The 19,044-nt window shown below is 36.9% G+C and overlaps 1 protein-coding gene across 1 annotated transcript in view; it reads right to left on the bottom strand.

Annotated features, from left to right (window-relative positions):
• Window positions 1-2,119: 2,119 nt before the first annotated feature.
• Smox (Smad on X protein) overlaps window positions 2,120-19,044 on the bottom strand; it is a 136,297-nt gene continuing 119,372 nt past the window's right edge. The window contains exons 4-7 of the mRNA XM_076184951.1: window positions 12,149-12,307; window positions 9,737-9,961; window positions 4,917-5,061; window positions 2,120-3,316 (exon numbers count right to left, since the gene is read on the bottom strand). Of these exons, the coding sequence (XP_076041066.1) occupies window positions 3,193-3,316; window positions 4,917-5,061; window positions 9,737-9,961; window positions 12,149-12,307 (653 nt within the window). The 3' untranslated portion in view covers window positions 2,120-3,192. The remainder of the gene's footprint in view (window positions 3,317-4,916; window positions 5,062-9,736; window positions 9,962-12,148; window positions 12,308-19,044) is intronic.

Here is a 19,044-nt window from a genome sequence, read left to right as displayed (position 1 = left end):
CTGTTGGTAACTGGTAACTTGTCAGGCATCTTTCAAAGGAATACAAAGGAGATACAAACAGCAACAGACTTATTGGTCCTTACAGGGTTGCTTGCAAATTGAGAGGGATATAAACAGTGGAAACAGTTAAGAACCACCGACTTAATTTAAGTGTAGTTCATGATGCTGAGAAACAAATTAAAAACAGGTTTGTAGACATATATCTATCTTGTCATTTTTTTTATAAATGTTAATTGTATTTGAACTAACATTATGAACTGGTAGTTTGTTCCAAGCATTCACAAAGCTGTTAAAAAAAAAAAAAAAAAAAAAAAAAAAAAAATTGGTGTTTGATCTCTTACATACTATTTTGTAACCATTATCTCTTGTGACATTACTATGGTCCATGAACAAATAATTATCTATGTTCATATTAAAAAAGCCATGGACCATTTTAAACAATTCAATTAAATCACCTGCTCTTCGTATGGATTCTTATATAAACTAGATCATTTTAGTGGTTTTACATTGCACCCTTTCTAATTTGCCTATGTCTTCTACATGTGGACCTAAACTGAACACAGTATCAAAGATGAGGTCTTACAAGGGAATGATGTTGAGTATTTATAACTTTTTCAGTCTTGTGTTCAAATATTCTTCCAATAAATCCTGTTGCTCAAAGACAGTGTAATGCTTGACATGTTTGAGAGAGGGTGTATTAGTGTTGCTCCAACTTCTAGTACCCACAATTGCATGTTGTTTTGTTTAGGCTTTTTTATTTCTTATTTTACTTTTTTTTTTTTTACCAATGTTCATATGGTTGGTTCTTCTCTTTGGAATGAAGAACATGCCTGTATCCTGGCCTGGAGGCAGGAGAATGTCTCCATGAAGGAAATTTGTGCTTCTTCCGGCCGAGGCAAAAGTAGTTAGGTGCCTGCTGCAAGCTCCTGCAACACATTCTGTTCTACAAACCTCCCTGGTAAGCCACGCGAAACTTCCAAGGCTAGAGAAATCCTACTACAGATGGAAGTAACCAAGAACCTTCGTTTAACAACTTCACAGCTGAAAAGGTCTCATCCCAAGCTGCTGAAAACCATTACACTTTGCTCCATATAACATTTGACTTCAAAAAGACCTGAAGTTCCCCAGCTGAATCACTGCCAAGAAGCCAATTCTCACTGACCCCACGAGAAAGAAAATGCCTTAATTTTGTCAAGAATGATAAAAATTGGACACCATAGCAGTGGGAGAAGGTGATGTGGTCTAATGAAAACACTTTCCAAGTCTTTAATAACCATTCTGCCAATAAGTCATGGTGTGGTGTTTTAGCGGTAGTGCTGGTTGTGGTAGTCTTTACTTCCTCTGTTAGGGCCAAATGACAAATCCTGATCGTTATGTCAGCGTCCTCAATGATTACTTGCTGCATTTTTATGAGATGCAGAGCTGCATCACTTTTATGCATGACTTGTTGCCATGCTACAAGGTGACAAAGTTTCTTGCTGATCCTGACATTGACATTCTGGATTGGCCCTCTAACACACCTGATTCTAACCCTAGAAATGTTGGCAGGTCATGAAAAAGAAGCTTGCTGAGTCCAAGTTCATCTCCCTTAAACACTTTATGGACGAAATCAAACCTTCTGTGGGTGAAGGGCATGTCTCTATCTGGATTACTTAGGTATCAATGTTGCCCTCAGCATACATAAACATCTCAGCATGATGATTAAAGCCAAAGAGTCAACACAACCAAGTATTATTATTTTTCTTTTCCTATTTTATATATATATATATATATATATATATATATATATTACACATATATATATTTGGTATATATACATATATACACACATATATAAAATTTCAGCATAGAGGGAGAAATGCAAAATAACTTGATACACACTAATAACACAAGTAGGTTCCAAAATTTCTTGTGGTGACTATACATATATATTTATCTATATATATATATATATATATATATATATATATATGTACATGTATATATATATATATATATATACACATACATACATATATATATATATATATATACATATATACACACATATATATATATGTATAAATATATATACATATATATATACATATATATATATATACACACATATATATATATTCAAATACTGTACTGTACAGACAAACATATAATGATGTAGGTACAATTTCACAAACATATATTAGTTATATCTGCACCATAATTCTCTAACATCATACAAACTTATCCCATATATATCAAATTCTGCTAAGAACTAACATCATACTTATTTCCACATCCCAAAAGAATTGTTTGAATAAACATGTTCATTGTACAAATTGCAAAAACTTTAATTTCAGTACATTCTTTCTTGCTTGTTTGAGGACATATATAACCTGTTAGATAACTGTTTCTCATACATAAAACCCAGATTAGGATAGAACTCTTCATTATGGCAATCATCAATAATGATTTGAAACTATCCTAAAAAGCTTTTCACACTTCTCAGTATGGCACAACTTAAATGAAATAACAAGTCTGATTTTTAATACTTCCATACACTTTGTTGCTGATTTCTAATCATTCTGTGTATTAAAAATACTACACTTGCATTTTCTAAATTGCAATCACCTCCCAAACCTTTAAATATTTACTTTTTCAGGCAAGAGCAAATAGTAGTTGAGAGTTGACATAGAGGCAGTTGCTCTTGCTTCTTGCTTCAGTTACTTGTACCAAACAAATACACAAAGAGGCTAACATTATCACATTACTATAGTATTGACAATCCAGCTCCAGACACTTCACTTTGCAAGATGCACTGAGGCTCTTTAGGCCCTTAAGTCTAAAGATTAGCCCAGCCTTTTCTTTTTCAACCAGATGCCTCCATAAAGCTTGCTGTGTTGCTTTCAATTTCACTGCTGCCCTTCGTTTCAACTACAGTTGGAGACACTGAGGCTGTGGCTAACCAGGAAAGACAACTACATGAATACAAACATCTATCTAAGTCTTGATTTAGTGTCATTAAGTGCTTTATTTTTCTAAAGAAGCAGACAACAGTTGACTGGCAATGTAGTTCTTTTAACTGATGATAGAGTGTGGCTTTGTTTTTCATAGCTGCAAGTTCTTTCATTTCCAGATAATTCCAGCCCACCCACCCCACTCCCTTCACTCTTGCCATGTTGCCACCACAGGTACAGCAAAGGTGCCATGACAACTTCAAGACATGGAGGAACAGGGTAGGCAGGGAGAACCCATCTGTGTGAGGACACGATCAAGCCACTGAAGAGGACCATTGAGGTGAAGCTCAATCCAACATGGTGTGGATGTAACTGTTTGACGTCTGAAATACAAAAAAATATTGACAAAAATATATATGTATATATATACACAATATTCTTAACTCAACTAAAATACTTGTGTTAAAGTATGACCTTAAAAAAACATGCACACACCAGATAAACATATCAACAAAATAGTCAGAGAAACCTTCAACCTATTAAGGTCAATGAAAGTGGCATTTGACTATTTGGATGAAGAAATGATTAAAAAAAATATTAGTTACATTAATAAGACCAAAACTGGAATATGCAGCGACACTATGGACAACCAGTACCAAAAAGAATATAAGGAAATTAGAAAGAATACAGAGAGCAATGACAAAGTTGGCACCGGCTCTTTCCAAATTAACATACAAAGATTATCCAAATTGGAACTACCAACACTGGAGCAGAGATGAGAAAGAGGTGATCTACTGACTATCTATAGAATCATGAAGGGAATGGAAATCCTTGATAGGAATGATTTACTAAAAAATTACAATGGAAAAACACATACATACATACATATACCAAGGCTTTTTCCCCCTTACAAGGGAGGTAGCCAAAAAGGGAAAAGCATAAAAAACCGCCCTGGGAAAAAACTCAAAAAGGATAAAAAAAAAAAAAAAAAAAAAAAAAAAAAAAAAAAAAAAAAAAAAAAAAAATTCCCACACATAGATATCTGGAATGGGAAATGAACTTCAACACCAAATAATGTAAAGTACAAAGGGCAAGAGTGATAAAAGAACATCCTTAAACTATTCCTTGGGAAGTGAACCCATTACAAAAGCAAAAGAGGAGAAAGATTTGGGAGCTGATAAAAGACAGCCTGTCACTTGACAGATATATCAGCAGGATTGTGGGAGAGACATATGGACTACTTCAGAAGATTAAAGTGTTATTTCACTCTCTCAATGAAGAGATGATGAAAAAAATTAGAAACCCCGATACATCCAAGACTAGTATGTGTCAGAAGTACGGTCTTCATACAGAGTGAAGGATAAAAGCAAAATCTAGAGAATACAAAAGGCAACAACCAAACTAGTCCCCAGCCTGGCAGATAAACCATATGAAGAGACAAAAAGCACTGAGTCTGCCAACTTTGAAAGATTGAAAAGAAAGAAGTGATATGATTACTGTATTCAGGTCACTGAAGGGGATAAATTGGATTGACAGAAGAGATCTGATGATTAAAGATGGGCTTCAAAAGGTTATGGGAGCAAATTAAGAAAGACTACTTGTCTAAAGGATGGGAGTACAGTTTTCCATATAGATGCATAAATAATTGGAATAGGTTAGGAAGTGATATAGCCCAAACTCAAACAATAAATAAGTTTAAGTCTAAATATGATCAATGGAAATCAAGGACATCGATTAAGATGGAACTATACATGAATTTGAGGCTAGGTATGATAAAAAAAAAATTGAGAATAAGAGAGAAGACCCAGCAAGATTTGCTCCTTTCCTATATAATACAATTAGGTAAATATGCATACACAAAATAAATTTTTCAATGTTTCTCTACTGTTTAATTATGTCCAATATTAATGTCACATAAAACACAGGCCAGGGTCAAACTTCTCATGATTAATATCATAAAGGCAAAATCTAAAGAGCACTCACCTGTACTGTGCACCCCATCCTTTAACAAATGAAATACGAATGGTGCACATGCGTGTCAGTTGATACACTGCCTCAAAACCTTGTCCTACACTCTGGGCAAGTTGATGGGCAAATTCTTGGTTGTTAAATATTTTCAAATTGCAACCTGTAATAATAGATCTATGTCATTTTAAATCTAACAGGTAAAATAAACACAGAAATTTTATTAAATAGCTTCGGTAATTTCCTTATTTGGTAAATGTTTTCTACATCCACCTGAGGCCCAGGATAATCGATAAAAGCTACAAATAAAAGGTTGACCATGTATTTCAGGAAGGAAGGAAGAAGAAAAAAAAAGAGGCATATTTACTATATCAAAAAACCTTTTCCTGTAATCTTACTTTTAGGTCCTCACTACAAAAATTTTCAACATCCATTGAAGACATACTCTGTACAGATAAAATATAAAGTGATAAATCTCTGCTGTGCTATACATAAATTTTTAATCCATTTACAAGTACACAAACAATATACAGTTAATCCCCAGTATCTAAGGGATTTAAGTACAAAACCCTCCATGAAAAAATAAGTAAATGAATAAATAGATAAAATAATAGAACCAATAGATGAAGTGATTGGGAAGTGTGGAGTTGCAGGAAAAATTCATTGTGGAGAGCTGATGGGAGATGTGTCTAGAAAGTTGATGATAGCAAATACGGTGTTTAGGAAGAAAGTCAAGCATAAGTATACATGGGAGAGGGTAATGGATGGAAAGGGGAGGTGAGAGCAGTTATTAACCCCTTCCATATGGTGCCGCCTACATAGGCGGCATGAGGAGCAAGTGGATATGCAAGGCTGCCATATCGGCGTCTTGATTATATTTATTGTAGTTGCCCCTGCATAATGACATACTCTCTAAACTGTCTTCATCACATTTTCTATGGTTATCAAAATTCACGGGTGAAAGAGAGAACGATCGATATAAGTGGTGACTATTTTTTATGATGCGAGTATTGTGATGAAACATTGTGCGTCTGGCAGCTAATGCTGCCCGCGAGATTTTGGCCCGTAGTGAAGTGGTTAAAATGATGAGAGCAGGTAAGGCACCTGGGTTGGATGGACATCATGTGGAGTGTCTAAAAATGGGAGGTACATTGATGGGGGATTGGCTAGTGAGGTTGTTTAATGTTTGTCTGAAAGAGGGAAGAGTGCCTCTGGACTGGAAGAGTGCCTGGATAGTTCCACTTTACAAGGGAAATGGGGACAAGTGTGAGTGTAGTAGTTTCAGAGAGATCAGTTTGCTGAGTGTAGTTGGGAAGGCTTATGGGAGGGTTTTATTTGAGAGGATTAGGAGAGGAACAGAGGGAGTAATTGGTGAGGAACAGTGTGGGTTTTGGACAGGTATGGGTTGCGTGGATCTGATTACTATGGTAAAGCTTTAGGAGGAGCCATGGTAAAAGGGAGGGGTGTAAATGGGAGTGGAGTATGTGGGGATGGAATGGGTGGGAGTGAATTTTAACCCTTTGTTTTTGGCTATCTCCCTTTTAAGGGTGAAAAAGCCATTGGTATATGTATGTATCACTGTCATTTTCTTAGTGCTTCCCACTGCAATTACTCTTCCCTCCCTATCCTCCTTCACATTTAGCAACTCCCAAAAATACTCTGCCCATCTTCCTCTTACTGCCATCTCTTCCATTATCATCTCTCCATCTGCACCTTTAACCTTTTCTTCTCTACCTGGTTCACCTCCTCTTCCTCTCTTAATTTCCTTCCAGAACTTTTTATTACTTTCAAAATTTTCTGTCATACTCTTACCTCATTTCACATCTGCTCTCCTCTTTGCCTCCTCTATCTTATGCTTTACTTCTCTTTTCTTTGTACCTCTCATATGATTCTCTTATCCTATTTTGTAACCAATCTGTGAATGCTCACTTTTTCTCTTCTACAACCTTCTTTAAATAAATAAAATAAAATAAATAAAATAAAATAATGCAAATACTGGAAACATCCTAAAACCCTTCCCCAACACCATTAAAATATGTTTTCTCAGTTAAGAAGTTTTTACTTCCCAAGAAAGAAGAAAAAGAGCAGTAATTTCATTTTCTGAAATATAACTGAAGTTCCATATTATCAACAGGAGTTATGTATCTTACCTGTCAACATCCAAAAACCAACAATACTGATTTTAGTCTAGTTCCAGTTTATTGCTATGTTATCTTATGTGCCACCATTACCCATTACATGCAACTTAGTTATGTTAGGTAATTTAAAAACGATGTACCGTATTTGCTGCCCTCCCTATTTTACAAGGATATTTTGTGGATAGGGTAGAAGTAGGAACGGAAGAGGAATGGGGTGTTTCAGGGAGGAAGTGACAAAATGTGTGAAGATGGTATGCAGAACAAGGAGGATGGGAGGGAATAGAAGGAAGGGTAGTGAGTGGTAGGATGATGAAGTGAAGATGGTAGTAGAAGAGAAATGTGCATTCATGGACTGGTTGGAAAGTAGGATGAGAAAAATGTGAGAAGCATAAATAAAAAAGAAAAGCAAAACACAAGATGGAGGTAAAAAGGAGGGCAAAATGTAAAACAGGATAGTATGAAAAACATATTCGAAGGAAGATGTTTTGGAGGGAAATTACGAGAGGAAGGGGAGGTCAGTTAAGTGCAGAAGAAAAGGTAAAAGGTTCAGATGGACAGATCTTAACCACTTCAGTAAGATGATGACTAAATAGGCATCATGAGGCATGAGTGGGTACACAATTATATATATTTTTCTTATAGTTGTACTTGAGTTACCCCTGGATTCTGTGAACTGGTTTGATCATATTTTCTGTGTTTATTATTACTCAAGAGTAAAAGAGAATGAGTAATACAGCAGTGACCTTATATTTTATAATGCATGTAGTGAGATGCAAATTACATATGGCAGCTGATGCTGCATGCAAGAATTTGAGTCGTACTGAAGTGGTTAATGGAAGAGGAGGCAGTATGGGGAACATGGACAAAGTATTTTAGAGAGCTGTTGAATGTGGAGAATAAAGTGGATTGAGGATAGCAGTGGTAGGCACTAAGAAAATAATGGTAATGGGAAATGGAGGAGAAATTATAAAAGATGAGCTCTGAAAATGAGTGCTAAGAGGAGATTGTTTGAAGGAGTGATTGTGCCGACAGCACTGTATGGTCATAAAGGGTAAATAAGTTGGATTGAGTAATGGGACTAGGGATCCTGTTTTCTGTATGTTTATCTTTTGAAAAGTCAAGAAATATGAGACTGGGAGGACTACAACCCAGAGTCCTAAAAATTGGATAATTAAATATGTGGTTGTGGTACAGATGAGAGTACAAGGCTAAAGAATGGCAGTCTGTTTGTGAGAAGGATGATGAATGAGTTGGCATTAAGTGAAACTAAGCTGAAGTAGGGGGTATGTTTGAGTTTAGGAGTGTAATGGGGAGGGTGTTAGGCATGATGAATGAACAGGTGAGGGATACAGTGGCTCTACTGGTAAATGATGAGATAGGAAAATGCACTGTGGAATGGAGAGAGGTGTCTTCCAGATGAACACCTTCACTCCGGGCCAAAATCTCACGGGCAGCATTAGCTGCCAGACGTGTGATGTTGCGTCGTAATACTTGCATTATAAAAAATAAAGTTACCGCTGTATTGCTCGTTCTCTTTCACCCGTGAATTTTGATAACCATAGAAAATGTGATGAAACCAGTTTACAGAGTATGGGGGTCACGCAGATACAACTACAATATATATAATCAAGACGCCGACATCGGCATCCTCGCGTACCAACTTGCTCCTCATGACGCCTACGTAGGTGTCATCGTATCGAAGGGGTTAAGGTAGGCAAAGGTGAAACTGAACAAGAGATGTGAGTTTTTGTCGTTGTATATGGTCCTGGTAGTGAGAAAAGTGAAGAGGAAGGTAAAGGTTGAGAGAGGTGTGGGTGGCAGTGAGAAATAATGAGAAAGTAGTAGAAAAAGAATGGTTATGTTTCGAAGAGGAAGTAACAAAGTGTGTAAACATTAGACTGAGTGGGGGTTACAAGAATGGATGGAATGAGAAATGAGGAAGTGAGTCGGAAAGCAGGTGCGGAGAGGGAGAAAACAGATGAGGTTTCTGGAAAAATTTAATGATAAAATATTAGCAAAAAGAATGTGGACGGCAGAAGTGGATGGAGTGAAATTGTATTACTGTTGGATAAAATCAATAACTCTTGCCACATTTAGATAGCTCAGAGTTGCAGGACTTTATGCAAAGTATAAACCTCCTTCCATTCTACCACAATATTACATTATCTACCAATCTCATCAGCATTTCTCTACCCTTAAAGTACTTTTATTATCTCCTGCACACTTTCCCTTTCCTCTCTCCTATGTTGTCTGCACCACTATATTAGTCTGGTGAGAGCAGTTGCCAGTAGGCAGCTCTCCGTATGTGAAAGGTGGAAGAAATACAGTTCAAGTTTATAGAGATCTTGGGCATGGTCCCAAAACCATCTGTGAGACACTTGGTGTTGCATCTCCAGATAGAGGTAAAGGTGTTGATGGGTTTAGAAGATGGGCAGCAGGGAAATTATTCTTTCTGATGTTTGTCTCCCAAGACCACCCACTGCAGATACCTGCTGGTGGTCCCTTTTTTGTATATAAACTCTTGCAGGACCACTAATTGCTAGTATCCATCAGTGGCCCCTTGTTAAAAAATTAAATGCCTACAGAAACATGATTACAAATTAAACTATGAAAGTATTTCAATACTAAGTGAACAAAAGGAACAGAGAAAAATAAAACTCTGTACGGTATAAATTTTAACCTATATGCATAAATACATACCTGGTGGGATTTTGACAACAGTAGCCGGATGCCATCCATAACGTTGGTTGCAATTGGGACTCTGCACAAAGATTGAGGAGTCAGACAAACACTCAGCAAAGACTTCGCCTCCTATGTAATAAAGTCGCACCCCTTTTCCAATGTGGCGCCGTGTCTGTTCTACCACTGGATTACGGTTGACATTGGATAACAATCCTAAACAGAAGCGTTCACTATTACTTGGATCTGAAAATAAAAATCAATATCTTACCTCTGAAAAAAGGCTTACAATGTAAGTGCTATTATAAATATCTTCCATTCCCATATTTTTAAACAACTTCATCTTTCTGTTGCAAACATTACTATCACAGTAATATATAAAAAACAGTTCTGTTGCAAAAAAATGAAATGCAATGATACACAACAATTTTTCTTAATGATCTAAAAGTTATCTCTCATCTTAATGCTACAGTAATTTACATCCTCACAAAATTATTCAACAATTAGTAATAAGAATTTTTACCAACTAGAAAGAAGTACTGCAAGCTAAAAATCGGTATAAGGGTTGATGAAAGAGGGAGAAGAGATATGAATACAAGAAGAATGGGTGTGTTTTAAGGCGGGAGGAAGTGACAAAATGTGAAAAGATGGTATGTGGGGCAAAGAGGATATGAGAGAAGAGAAGGAAAGGGAGTGAATGGTGGGATGGAGAGGTGAAGGCAGTAGTAGAAGAGAAAAAGTTACAAAATGTTGCCTGGTTGCATGGAAGGGATTGGGAGGGATATGAGTTACAATGAGAGAGGAGAAGCAAACTATAAGGTGAGAGAGCCAAAAAGGACAGCAGATGTAAAATGGAACAGGAATAAGAACTTTTGGAAAGAAGTTACAAGAGTGAGGGGTCATGCAATTCAAGTACAATGAGACCTCTCATTAACGGACGTTAATAAGCTACGTTTGCGGTGTTTTTGCTGTGTTTTCGGTGTTTTGGAGTGGTTTTTGGGTGGCATAGTGATTGCACGCAGTAAACAACAGCACCAAAAACACTAAAAACACAGCAAAAACAGCTAATCAACTTCCGTTAATGAGAGGTCTCACTGTAGAGAAGAAAATAAAAAAAATTGCATATGGACAGATGTTAATGGAAGTGAATATGGTAAGAGGACAATGGGTAAAATATGTAAGAGAGCTGTTGAAAGTAGAGGAGGTTGGGGAGGGGTTGACTAGGGCATGGTTGGGGCTTGGAAAAGAACTGTGATAGGAGAGGAAAATGACAGGGATACTGGAAAGTACAAAGAGCATTGAAAATTACAGAAGCCAGTAAAGCAACTCTGTAAGATGGGTTTCATGCAGTGTCTGCCACAGATAGGAACAGTTATAGTGGAAAAACCTTTTGAAAACAATCTGTAGCACTGACTTTGGAGTACAAAAAGAAACTAATAAATGTCCATAAATAATTTATAAGAACCACCTTAGAATACACCTCCATAGCATGGTTCACAACAATCAACAAATCAAACACAAACAACTTGCAAACACTGCAGACTGGAGCACTCAGGGTAATTACAGGATGCACTAAAACCACCACTATATCACATCTACATAGAGAAACCAAAATCCTCCTAATAGAACACCACATGAAAATAGCAGAAACCCAATTCTCAGCCAGAACCCTTAACAACATACACCCCCTCACATTACCTCTCACAAGCACTACAGAATGAAATATATATATATATATATACACACCAACAGCATACTACTCGAACATCTATCACACCCTGCCACCAAAATTACACAAAACATTCACAAAGAATACATTCACACCCTCCTACCATAATTACACAAAACATTCACAAAGAATACATTCACACCCTGCCACCAAAATTACACAAAACATTCACAAAGAATACATTCACACCCAGATAACTAAACAAGTTTTCCAAGAAAAAACATCTAACTCAACACTCCAACAACCCCTTGATAAAGTCCCACAAGGAAAACCCTACCACATCTGACCAGAACCACACTAGCAGGCCAGTGCTCAGGACACCATCTGGCGTTAAGACAATGCCAACACTGAATAGACCTGGCCAAAGATTCAAACTGCCCCTGAGGCAACCATCACACAGAAGACACAGACACTTCGTACTACAATGCCCACACTCACAATCCCCTGACAAGAGCACATATCTCTTCTCTACATGACATTAAGTCCTGCCTGGGGAATGTTGTTGGTTTCCTGGAGGCTGCAGGTCTTCAACAAGAGACCAGAGGCAATGGACGAATTGATTTTCAAAATCACTTGGGATGACATGATCAACCATGTGAAATACCAAGTTTACCAAATGCATTATGGTTTGCCAACCCCTAATCAAATGCACGGCACTATGTTTCACATTAACAAATATAATTAGCAACTAATGTAGAATAAACCTGTAAATCCATCGACAGTGAGAGAAGGCTGTGATGCATGAAAAGTTTCTCCTACTCGCGAATTGAGTTCATAGTATGATATTGAACACCAGAAAGCAGGTTCACAGTAGGTAACTGGTTGCACATCGACTGGTGGGCTCGGAGAAGTTGGGATCATGCCTGAGAAAAAAAAAGGGAAAAAATTGTAATATAAAGTAACAGAAAGAACAAGATAAACAAATCAAATTATACACACATGTAAAATATTAAAATTCTAAACCAATATCTGATGTATATAGATAACCTGATCTGCTCCAAATTAGAAATTGTGTTAGTGGTGTGATCCTGATACAAGATGGATATAAAAAAGATTGAGAGCATATAAATAACAACTAAATAAGACCCTACTTAGTAGATTGACCATATAAGGATAGACTAGAAAATCTGGAACTGACACTTAGAAGCAAGGCAATACAATTGTTGTATTGCGATCAGTAAAAAACGTGGACAAAAATGAGAGAAACCTTTTGGTTTGAGATGCAACATTGATAAAAGGGCATTAAAATAAAAGTATATCAAGGACAGGATTTTCCCCCCCCAGATGAGTCAAACTTGTGGAATAGTTAACCACTTCACTCCGGGCCAAAATCTCGCGGGCAGCCTTAGCTGCCAGACGTATGATGTTGCGTCATAATACTCGCATCATAAAAAATAGTCACCACTTATATTGATCATTCTCTCTTTCACCCATGAATTTTGATAACCATAGAAAATGTGATGAAGCCAGTTTAGAGAGTATGTCAGTTACACAGGTACAACTACAATAAATATAATCAAGACGCCGATACAGCAGCCTCGCGTATCCACTTGCTCCCCATCCCGCCTTCATAGGCGGCACCGTATGGAAGGGGTTAATCAAAACTATATGAATTTATGGCTGAGTTTGATTTATGAAAAAATGGTGGGACCAAAGAAGTCTATCCTTGTACAATCAGGCAAGTACATCTATACTGGGTGGATAAAAAAGTCTGTTGTTTTTGTTAACACTAAAATTCAAACACTAATAAGCAACTACCACTAGCCTGTCCCTTACAAATGAGACCTTGTTAGATATTTGACCTTTCAATGTAGTTTGATGCTAATTTGCAAAGAACAGACTGCATTTTGTGTGATTGGGATCACAGAATAAATCACTTAATTAGATAGAGGTGGACTTTAACCTCTTTAATACAAATCAAATTCTTGCGGCCAGCATTGCATGCCTAATGTACATGATACATCACAATACTCACATTATAAAATATAAAGTCACTGCTGTAATACTCTTTCTCTTTCACTGTGAGTAATAATAAGAACAGAAAACATGATCAAGCCACTTCACAGAATTCGGAGATCACTCAGCTACAACTACAAAATAAATATAATTAAGACACCAAGGCCAGCATCCTCATATACCCAAGAATAAACTGGATGTGGAGAGATACGAAAACGGGTCACTATGAGCATCCCATCCCATAAAATACAAGTAGGTAAATACTGGCACCTCATATTATATGGAAGAGGTTAAGAGGTCATAAGAACAAATCAAGCACGGCTATATATCTACAGGATGTGAAGAAATGCAGTTTTCCATATAAATATATAAATACTTGGAATAGCTTAGGTGATATAGCTCCTGCTAGAACAATATATGAATTCAAATCTACATATGATAATTGGATATAAACTAAGCTGGAACCATACATGTATTTGAAGCTAGGTATAAATTCAAGAATATAATTAGGTTTCAAGGAGAGTATGTTGTTATTAAATGTATATGCCAGAAGTGCATTTCAAGATTTCAATCAAGAATTTTTTTGGTTAAGAATGCACCATGCTCTGACCAATCAAGTGAGATTATCAGCAACAAAGTGAAGGAGCTGGTCAACATCAACCTGGTACACAAGAAGAATGATTGCACATTTGCTAAAAAAAAAACCAAATCAAGTGTTGAGAACCCTTTGCATCAACTTAGTTATCTATTGCACTGGAATAGATAGATAATAGATAACCAAGTTGATGCAAAGGGTTCTCAACACTTGATTTGGGTGTTTTGAGCAAATGTGCAATCATTCTTCTTGTGTATCAGGTTGATGTTGACCAGCTCCTTCACTCACCGTTCCATTAACACACTGAAAGACAACACACTGCTGCATGCCAGACCCCCTGATATCCACCCTTCTGAATCCTCTCTCCCACGAAAGGACAGAGTCCACCTGGCCAGACTGCGGTGCGGCCACCACCCAGCACTTCTAAGCTACCAGAAGAGGCTGGATGACCGCATTGTGAACAGCTGCCCAGGATGTAACACTTCACCCCATACCATACAACACATAATGGAAGACTGCATTATACACAATCATGCACGCAAACAACACAACATACACTCTATAAAGGATTTGTGGGAAAACCCAGTTTCGGCTGTGGCATTCCTTGGGGAGACGGGACTACTCGGACAGACAGTCTAGGGAACGACAACAACAACAACAACTTGGTTATCTATCACCTAACTGTATTTACAATTAGGTAAATTCAATTAGTTAACCTCTTCAATATGTGTCAAACATTTGTGCACAAGTGTTAGGCTACCTGATGAACAATGAGTCAATGATGCATGACAATATGCATGCCATAAGATATATAATTACTGCTGTAATATTTTCCTTTCATTATCTTTCTTCCTGAATGTGGATAACTACAGAAAATGCATTCAAGCCAGTTCACAGAATACAGGGGTACATCAGCTACAACTACAAAATATATTCAGGACAGTGATGACGGCATCCTCATAGACCAACAAGCACCTAAGGCAATCCTGAGTTTTAGCCCACAAAGATCCAATTAATTACTAATTGCAATTTTCTCTCAATGGCATCTCCATAGAGTACAAGATTTTGGCTCTGATTTTGCTGATTCCAATATTATGGGAATGTTTGCTGCCATAGATATCTAGTAAAACCTCCCAGTTAACCTCTTCACTCCGGGGCACATCGCACGTCTGGCAACATTAGCTGCCCGACGTGCAATGTTGCGTCATAATACACATTATAAAAAATAAAGTCAGTGCTCAATCGTTCGTTCTCTTTCACCTGTGAATTTTGATAACCATAGAAAATATGATGAAGCCAGTTTAGAAAGAATGAAGATTACGTAGATACGACTACAATAAATATAATCAAAAGGCCGACATTGGCATCATCACGTACCCACTTGCTCCTCATGACGTCTACGTGTGCGGCACCGTAAGGAAGTGGTTAAAATCCAAAAGAGCATCAGATGAACTAAGAGAAATTTCAATAGCTGTAAAAGTATTGGTTTCACTGTGGAAATGTGATGTATCCCCTGAATTTAAGATCTCTAATTCCTCATCTTCTATAAACGCAGCAAGCCAAATACCTCTGGAGTTGACTGTGCTGTCTCTCCAAAGCAGGTGGCAACAATTAAAATCTCCTAATAAAAGAAAAGGAGGTCTCACATTAGGCAGCAAAGATCATCCCTCTCGACAAGAACACTCGGTGGAAGATGGATCCTGCATACCATATATGAATGGTTTAAACATATTCTAACCACAACAATTTACAGTAGAGTTTGTAGCTCAAGAACAGTTTGGGGGACATCGCTTCTAATCAATACTTGTTCTAAATCAAAATCAGAATAGGCTGAATTTTTGTTTCTAATACCACCCTCATTTTTCTCCCGTTCAAGAAATCTTCCATCCATTTCAATAACTTTCCCTGTACACCTTCTGTTGTTTCAAGTTTTCTTAGTGGCTTTTTGTGTGGTACTTTATCAAATGCCTTTTGTAGATCCAGGAAAGCACAATCAGTCCATCCATCCTTTCCTTGCACTTGAATAAAAACAAATCAAGTTAGTGGCACATGATCTTCCTTGTCTAAAGCCAAATTGTTTTGGATTCAGTACATTTTTTTTTTCTTCCAGATGTTTAATCCATCTATTTTGATAACTTTTTCATATAATTTAGCTATTGTGCTTGTAAGGGAGACCAGTATACAGTTTGTTGGGTCCTGCTTATCTCCCCCTTTATATAGTTACAATATTTGCATTTTTCCTAAAAAGGTGAAAAAAAAAAAAACTACAGGCCTATGAGCTTGACTTCAATCATCGGAAAAATGATGGAAACTATCATCAGAGATGCTATCAAACATCATTGAGAAAGTAACTGTTTGATAAATGATAGCTAGCATGGATTTAGACGGAAACGTTCTTGCGTGACTTACTCGAACTCTACAATACAGTCATTTTGAATTACGACAAAAGAAACAATATACAGTTAAATCTCAGTTCTTGAATGTCTCTGAACTCAAACAAATCAGTTTTCGAATGAAAAATTCGAGCTGGACAAAATGTAAACAGTTCTCTGTTGACCGCTGAGCTGAATAGTTGTGCTGTGCTTTCATTATCAATTTTCTTGCACTCAGTATTTATTTTTCCTAAACAAGTCCTCAGTCATGACTCCAAAGAAAGCAAAAAGTGATACTTCTAAAGGAAAAAGAAGATTTGTGAGAAAAACAATTCAAGTGAAGAAAGAAATTATTGCAAAACACAAAAATGGCATTTGTGTACCTGATCTTGCTGTGCAATACGGTATGGCAAAGTCTACAATTTGCACTATTCTCAAGAATAAAGAAGTGATAAAGACAGCTGATGTTGCAAAAGGAGTGACCATCATTAGTAAACAAAGACTGCAAATACTTGAGGAAGTGGAAAAGTTGTTGGTTGTTTATATGAGAAACAGTTAGCAGGTGATAGTATCTCTGAAGCATTTATATGTGAGAAAGCGTTAGCAATTTATGATGGTCTAGTAAGGAAAAGCCCTGGTACAAGTGCTGATGATTTTATATTTAAAGCAAGTCAAGGATGGTTTGAAAAATTTAAGAACAGAAGTGAAATTCACAGTGTAGTTAGGCATGGTGAGGCAACGAGTTCAAACAAGGAAATGGTGGAAAAATTTGTGGTTGGGTTTGGTGACTTTATAAAGAAAGGTTTCTTCCCTAACAGGTATTTAATGCTGATGAAACCGGATTCTGGAAAAAATTACCAAAAAGAACCTACATCACTAAGGAGGAAAAATCGCTGACTGGGCACAAGCCAATGAAAGATAAGACTCACTCTTCTGCCATGCGGTAACACAAGTGGTGATTTCAAGATCAAACCATTGCTAGTGTATCACTCTGATAATCCATGAGTTTACAAAAGAAATAATGTTATGAAAAGTAAATTGCCTGTAATGTGGCGAGCTAATACGAAGGCTTGGGTGACAAGACAATTCTTTACAGAATGGATTTGTGAGGTTTTTGCCCCAAATGTTAGAAAATATTTGAAAAACAAAAAACAAAAAAACAAAAAAAATGCCTTCTTGTGTTGGATAATGCTCCTCCTCACTCTCCTATTTGGAGGATGACTTAGTTGGTGAGTCTGACTTTATTAAGGTCAAATTCCTGCCACCTAACACAACACCTTTAATCCAACCTATGGATCAACAGGTCATAGCTAACTTTAAGAAACATTATGCTGCAGCTGTGTTTCGTAAATGTTTCCAAGTTACTAATGACACTCAGTTAACTTTGAGAGAATTTTGGAAATACCAATTCAATATCCTGAGTTATGTTAATTTCATTGATAATGCATGGAACCAAGTGAGTACTAGAACCATGAATTCAGCATGGCAGAACCTTTGGCCAGGCTGTGTACCAGATAGAGACTTTGAGGAGTTTGAAACGGCTGGGTCTGCTGCTGCTGTCGACAACTATGCTATTGTTGAAGAGATTGTTTCTATGGGAAAAAGTATAGGCTTGGAGGTCAACAGTGAAGACATTGAAGAGCTGGTGGAAGACCACAATACTGAGCCACTGAAGAACTTGTACACCTTCAAAATGAACAGCAAAAGAAATTGGCTGAGGAACAGTCTTCTAAGGAGGAGGAAAAAATTAAAGATATGCCAAGTTCTATAATCAAAGAAATTTGTGCTAAATGGGGTGATGTTCAAAATTTTGTAGAAAATACCACCCAGACACTGTGGTAGCACATAGAGCAGTAAATCTTCTCAATGACAATGTCATGTCACATTTCAGAAAATTTTTACAGCACAGGCTAAAACGACAAACATTGGAAAGGTTTTTTGTGAAAAAAAGGAAACCCAAAAGAAATATTTACCTGAGCTAAAGAGAAGAGAAGAAACACCCAAACAAGAATCACCAAAAGTTTTTATGGAAGGGGATTCCCCTTCCAAGCAATAACTCGCCCCTTTCCCTCCCTCATCTCCATCCACCTATGCCATCACATTGCAGCCAAAAGGGTACAGTACATACATTACACAATAACTGTAGTGTTGCTTTGTCATTAAATTTACTTGAGTTATGTTTTTCGTTTGATTTACATTTTTATGTTGTATTTATTGTATGATATATAAAGTGTAATTAGGTTAATAAGCCTTCATCTGGTGCTTGGGAATGAATTAATCTCATTTACATTGTTTGTAATGGGAAAATATGATTCGTTTTCCAAACAATTTGGTTCTAGATCAGATTTTTGGAATGAATTATGTTTGAAAACCAAGGTTTGACTGTAGATTTCATATATCTAGACTTTGCAAAAGCTTTTGATACCATCCCCCATGAAAAGCTACTTAATAAATTAGCTTCATGTGGAGTAAGTGGCAGCCCATTAAGTTGGACTAGAAATTGGTTAAATGATTGAAAACAGAGAATTGTTTTAAATGGGAAAACTTCTAGATGGAAAAATGCTAGGGGTGGAGTTCCTCAGGGTTCCGTTCTTGGGCCACTTCTATTCAGAGTATATATAAATGATATAGACCACGGACTAGAATCTATTGTCTAAATTTGCTGATGATACAAAAC

This window comes from Oratosquilla oratoria, chromosome 5 (genome assembly GCF_046742065.1).
Source record: "Oratosquilla oratoria isolate Oo_2021 chromosome 5, ASM4674206v1, whole genome shotgun sequence".
Lineage (NCBI taxonomy): Eukaryota > Metazoa > Arthropoda > Malacostraca > Stomatopoda > Squillidae > Oratosquilla > Oratosquilla oratoria.
The sequence above is the reverse complement of the archived record's forward strand: the minus strand, read 5'-3'. Positions and strand labels throughout refer to the sequence as shown.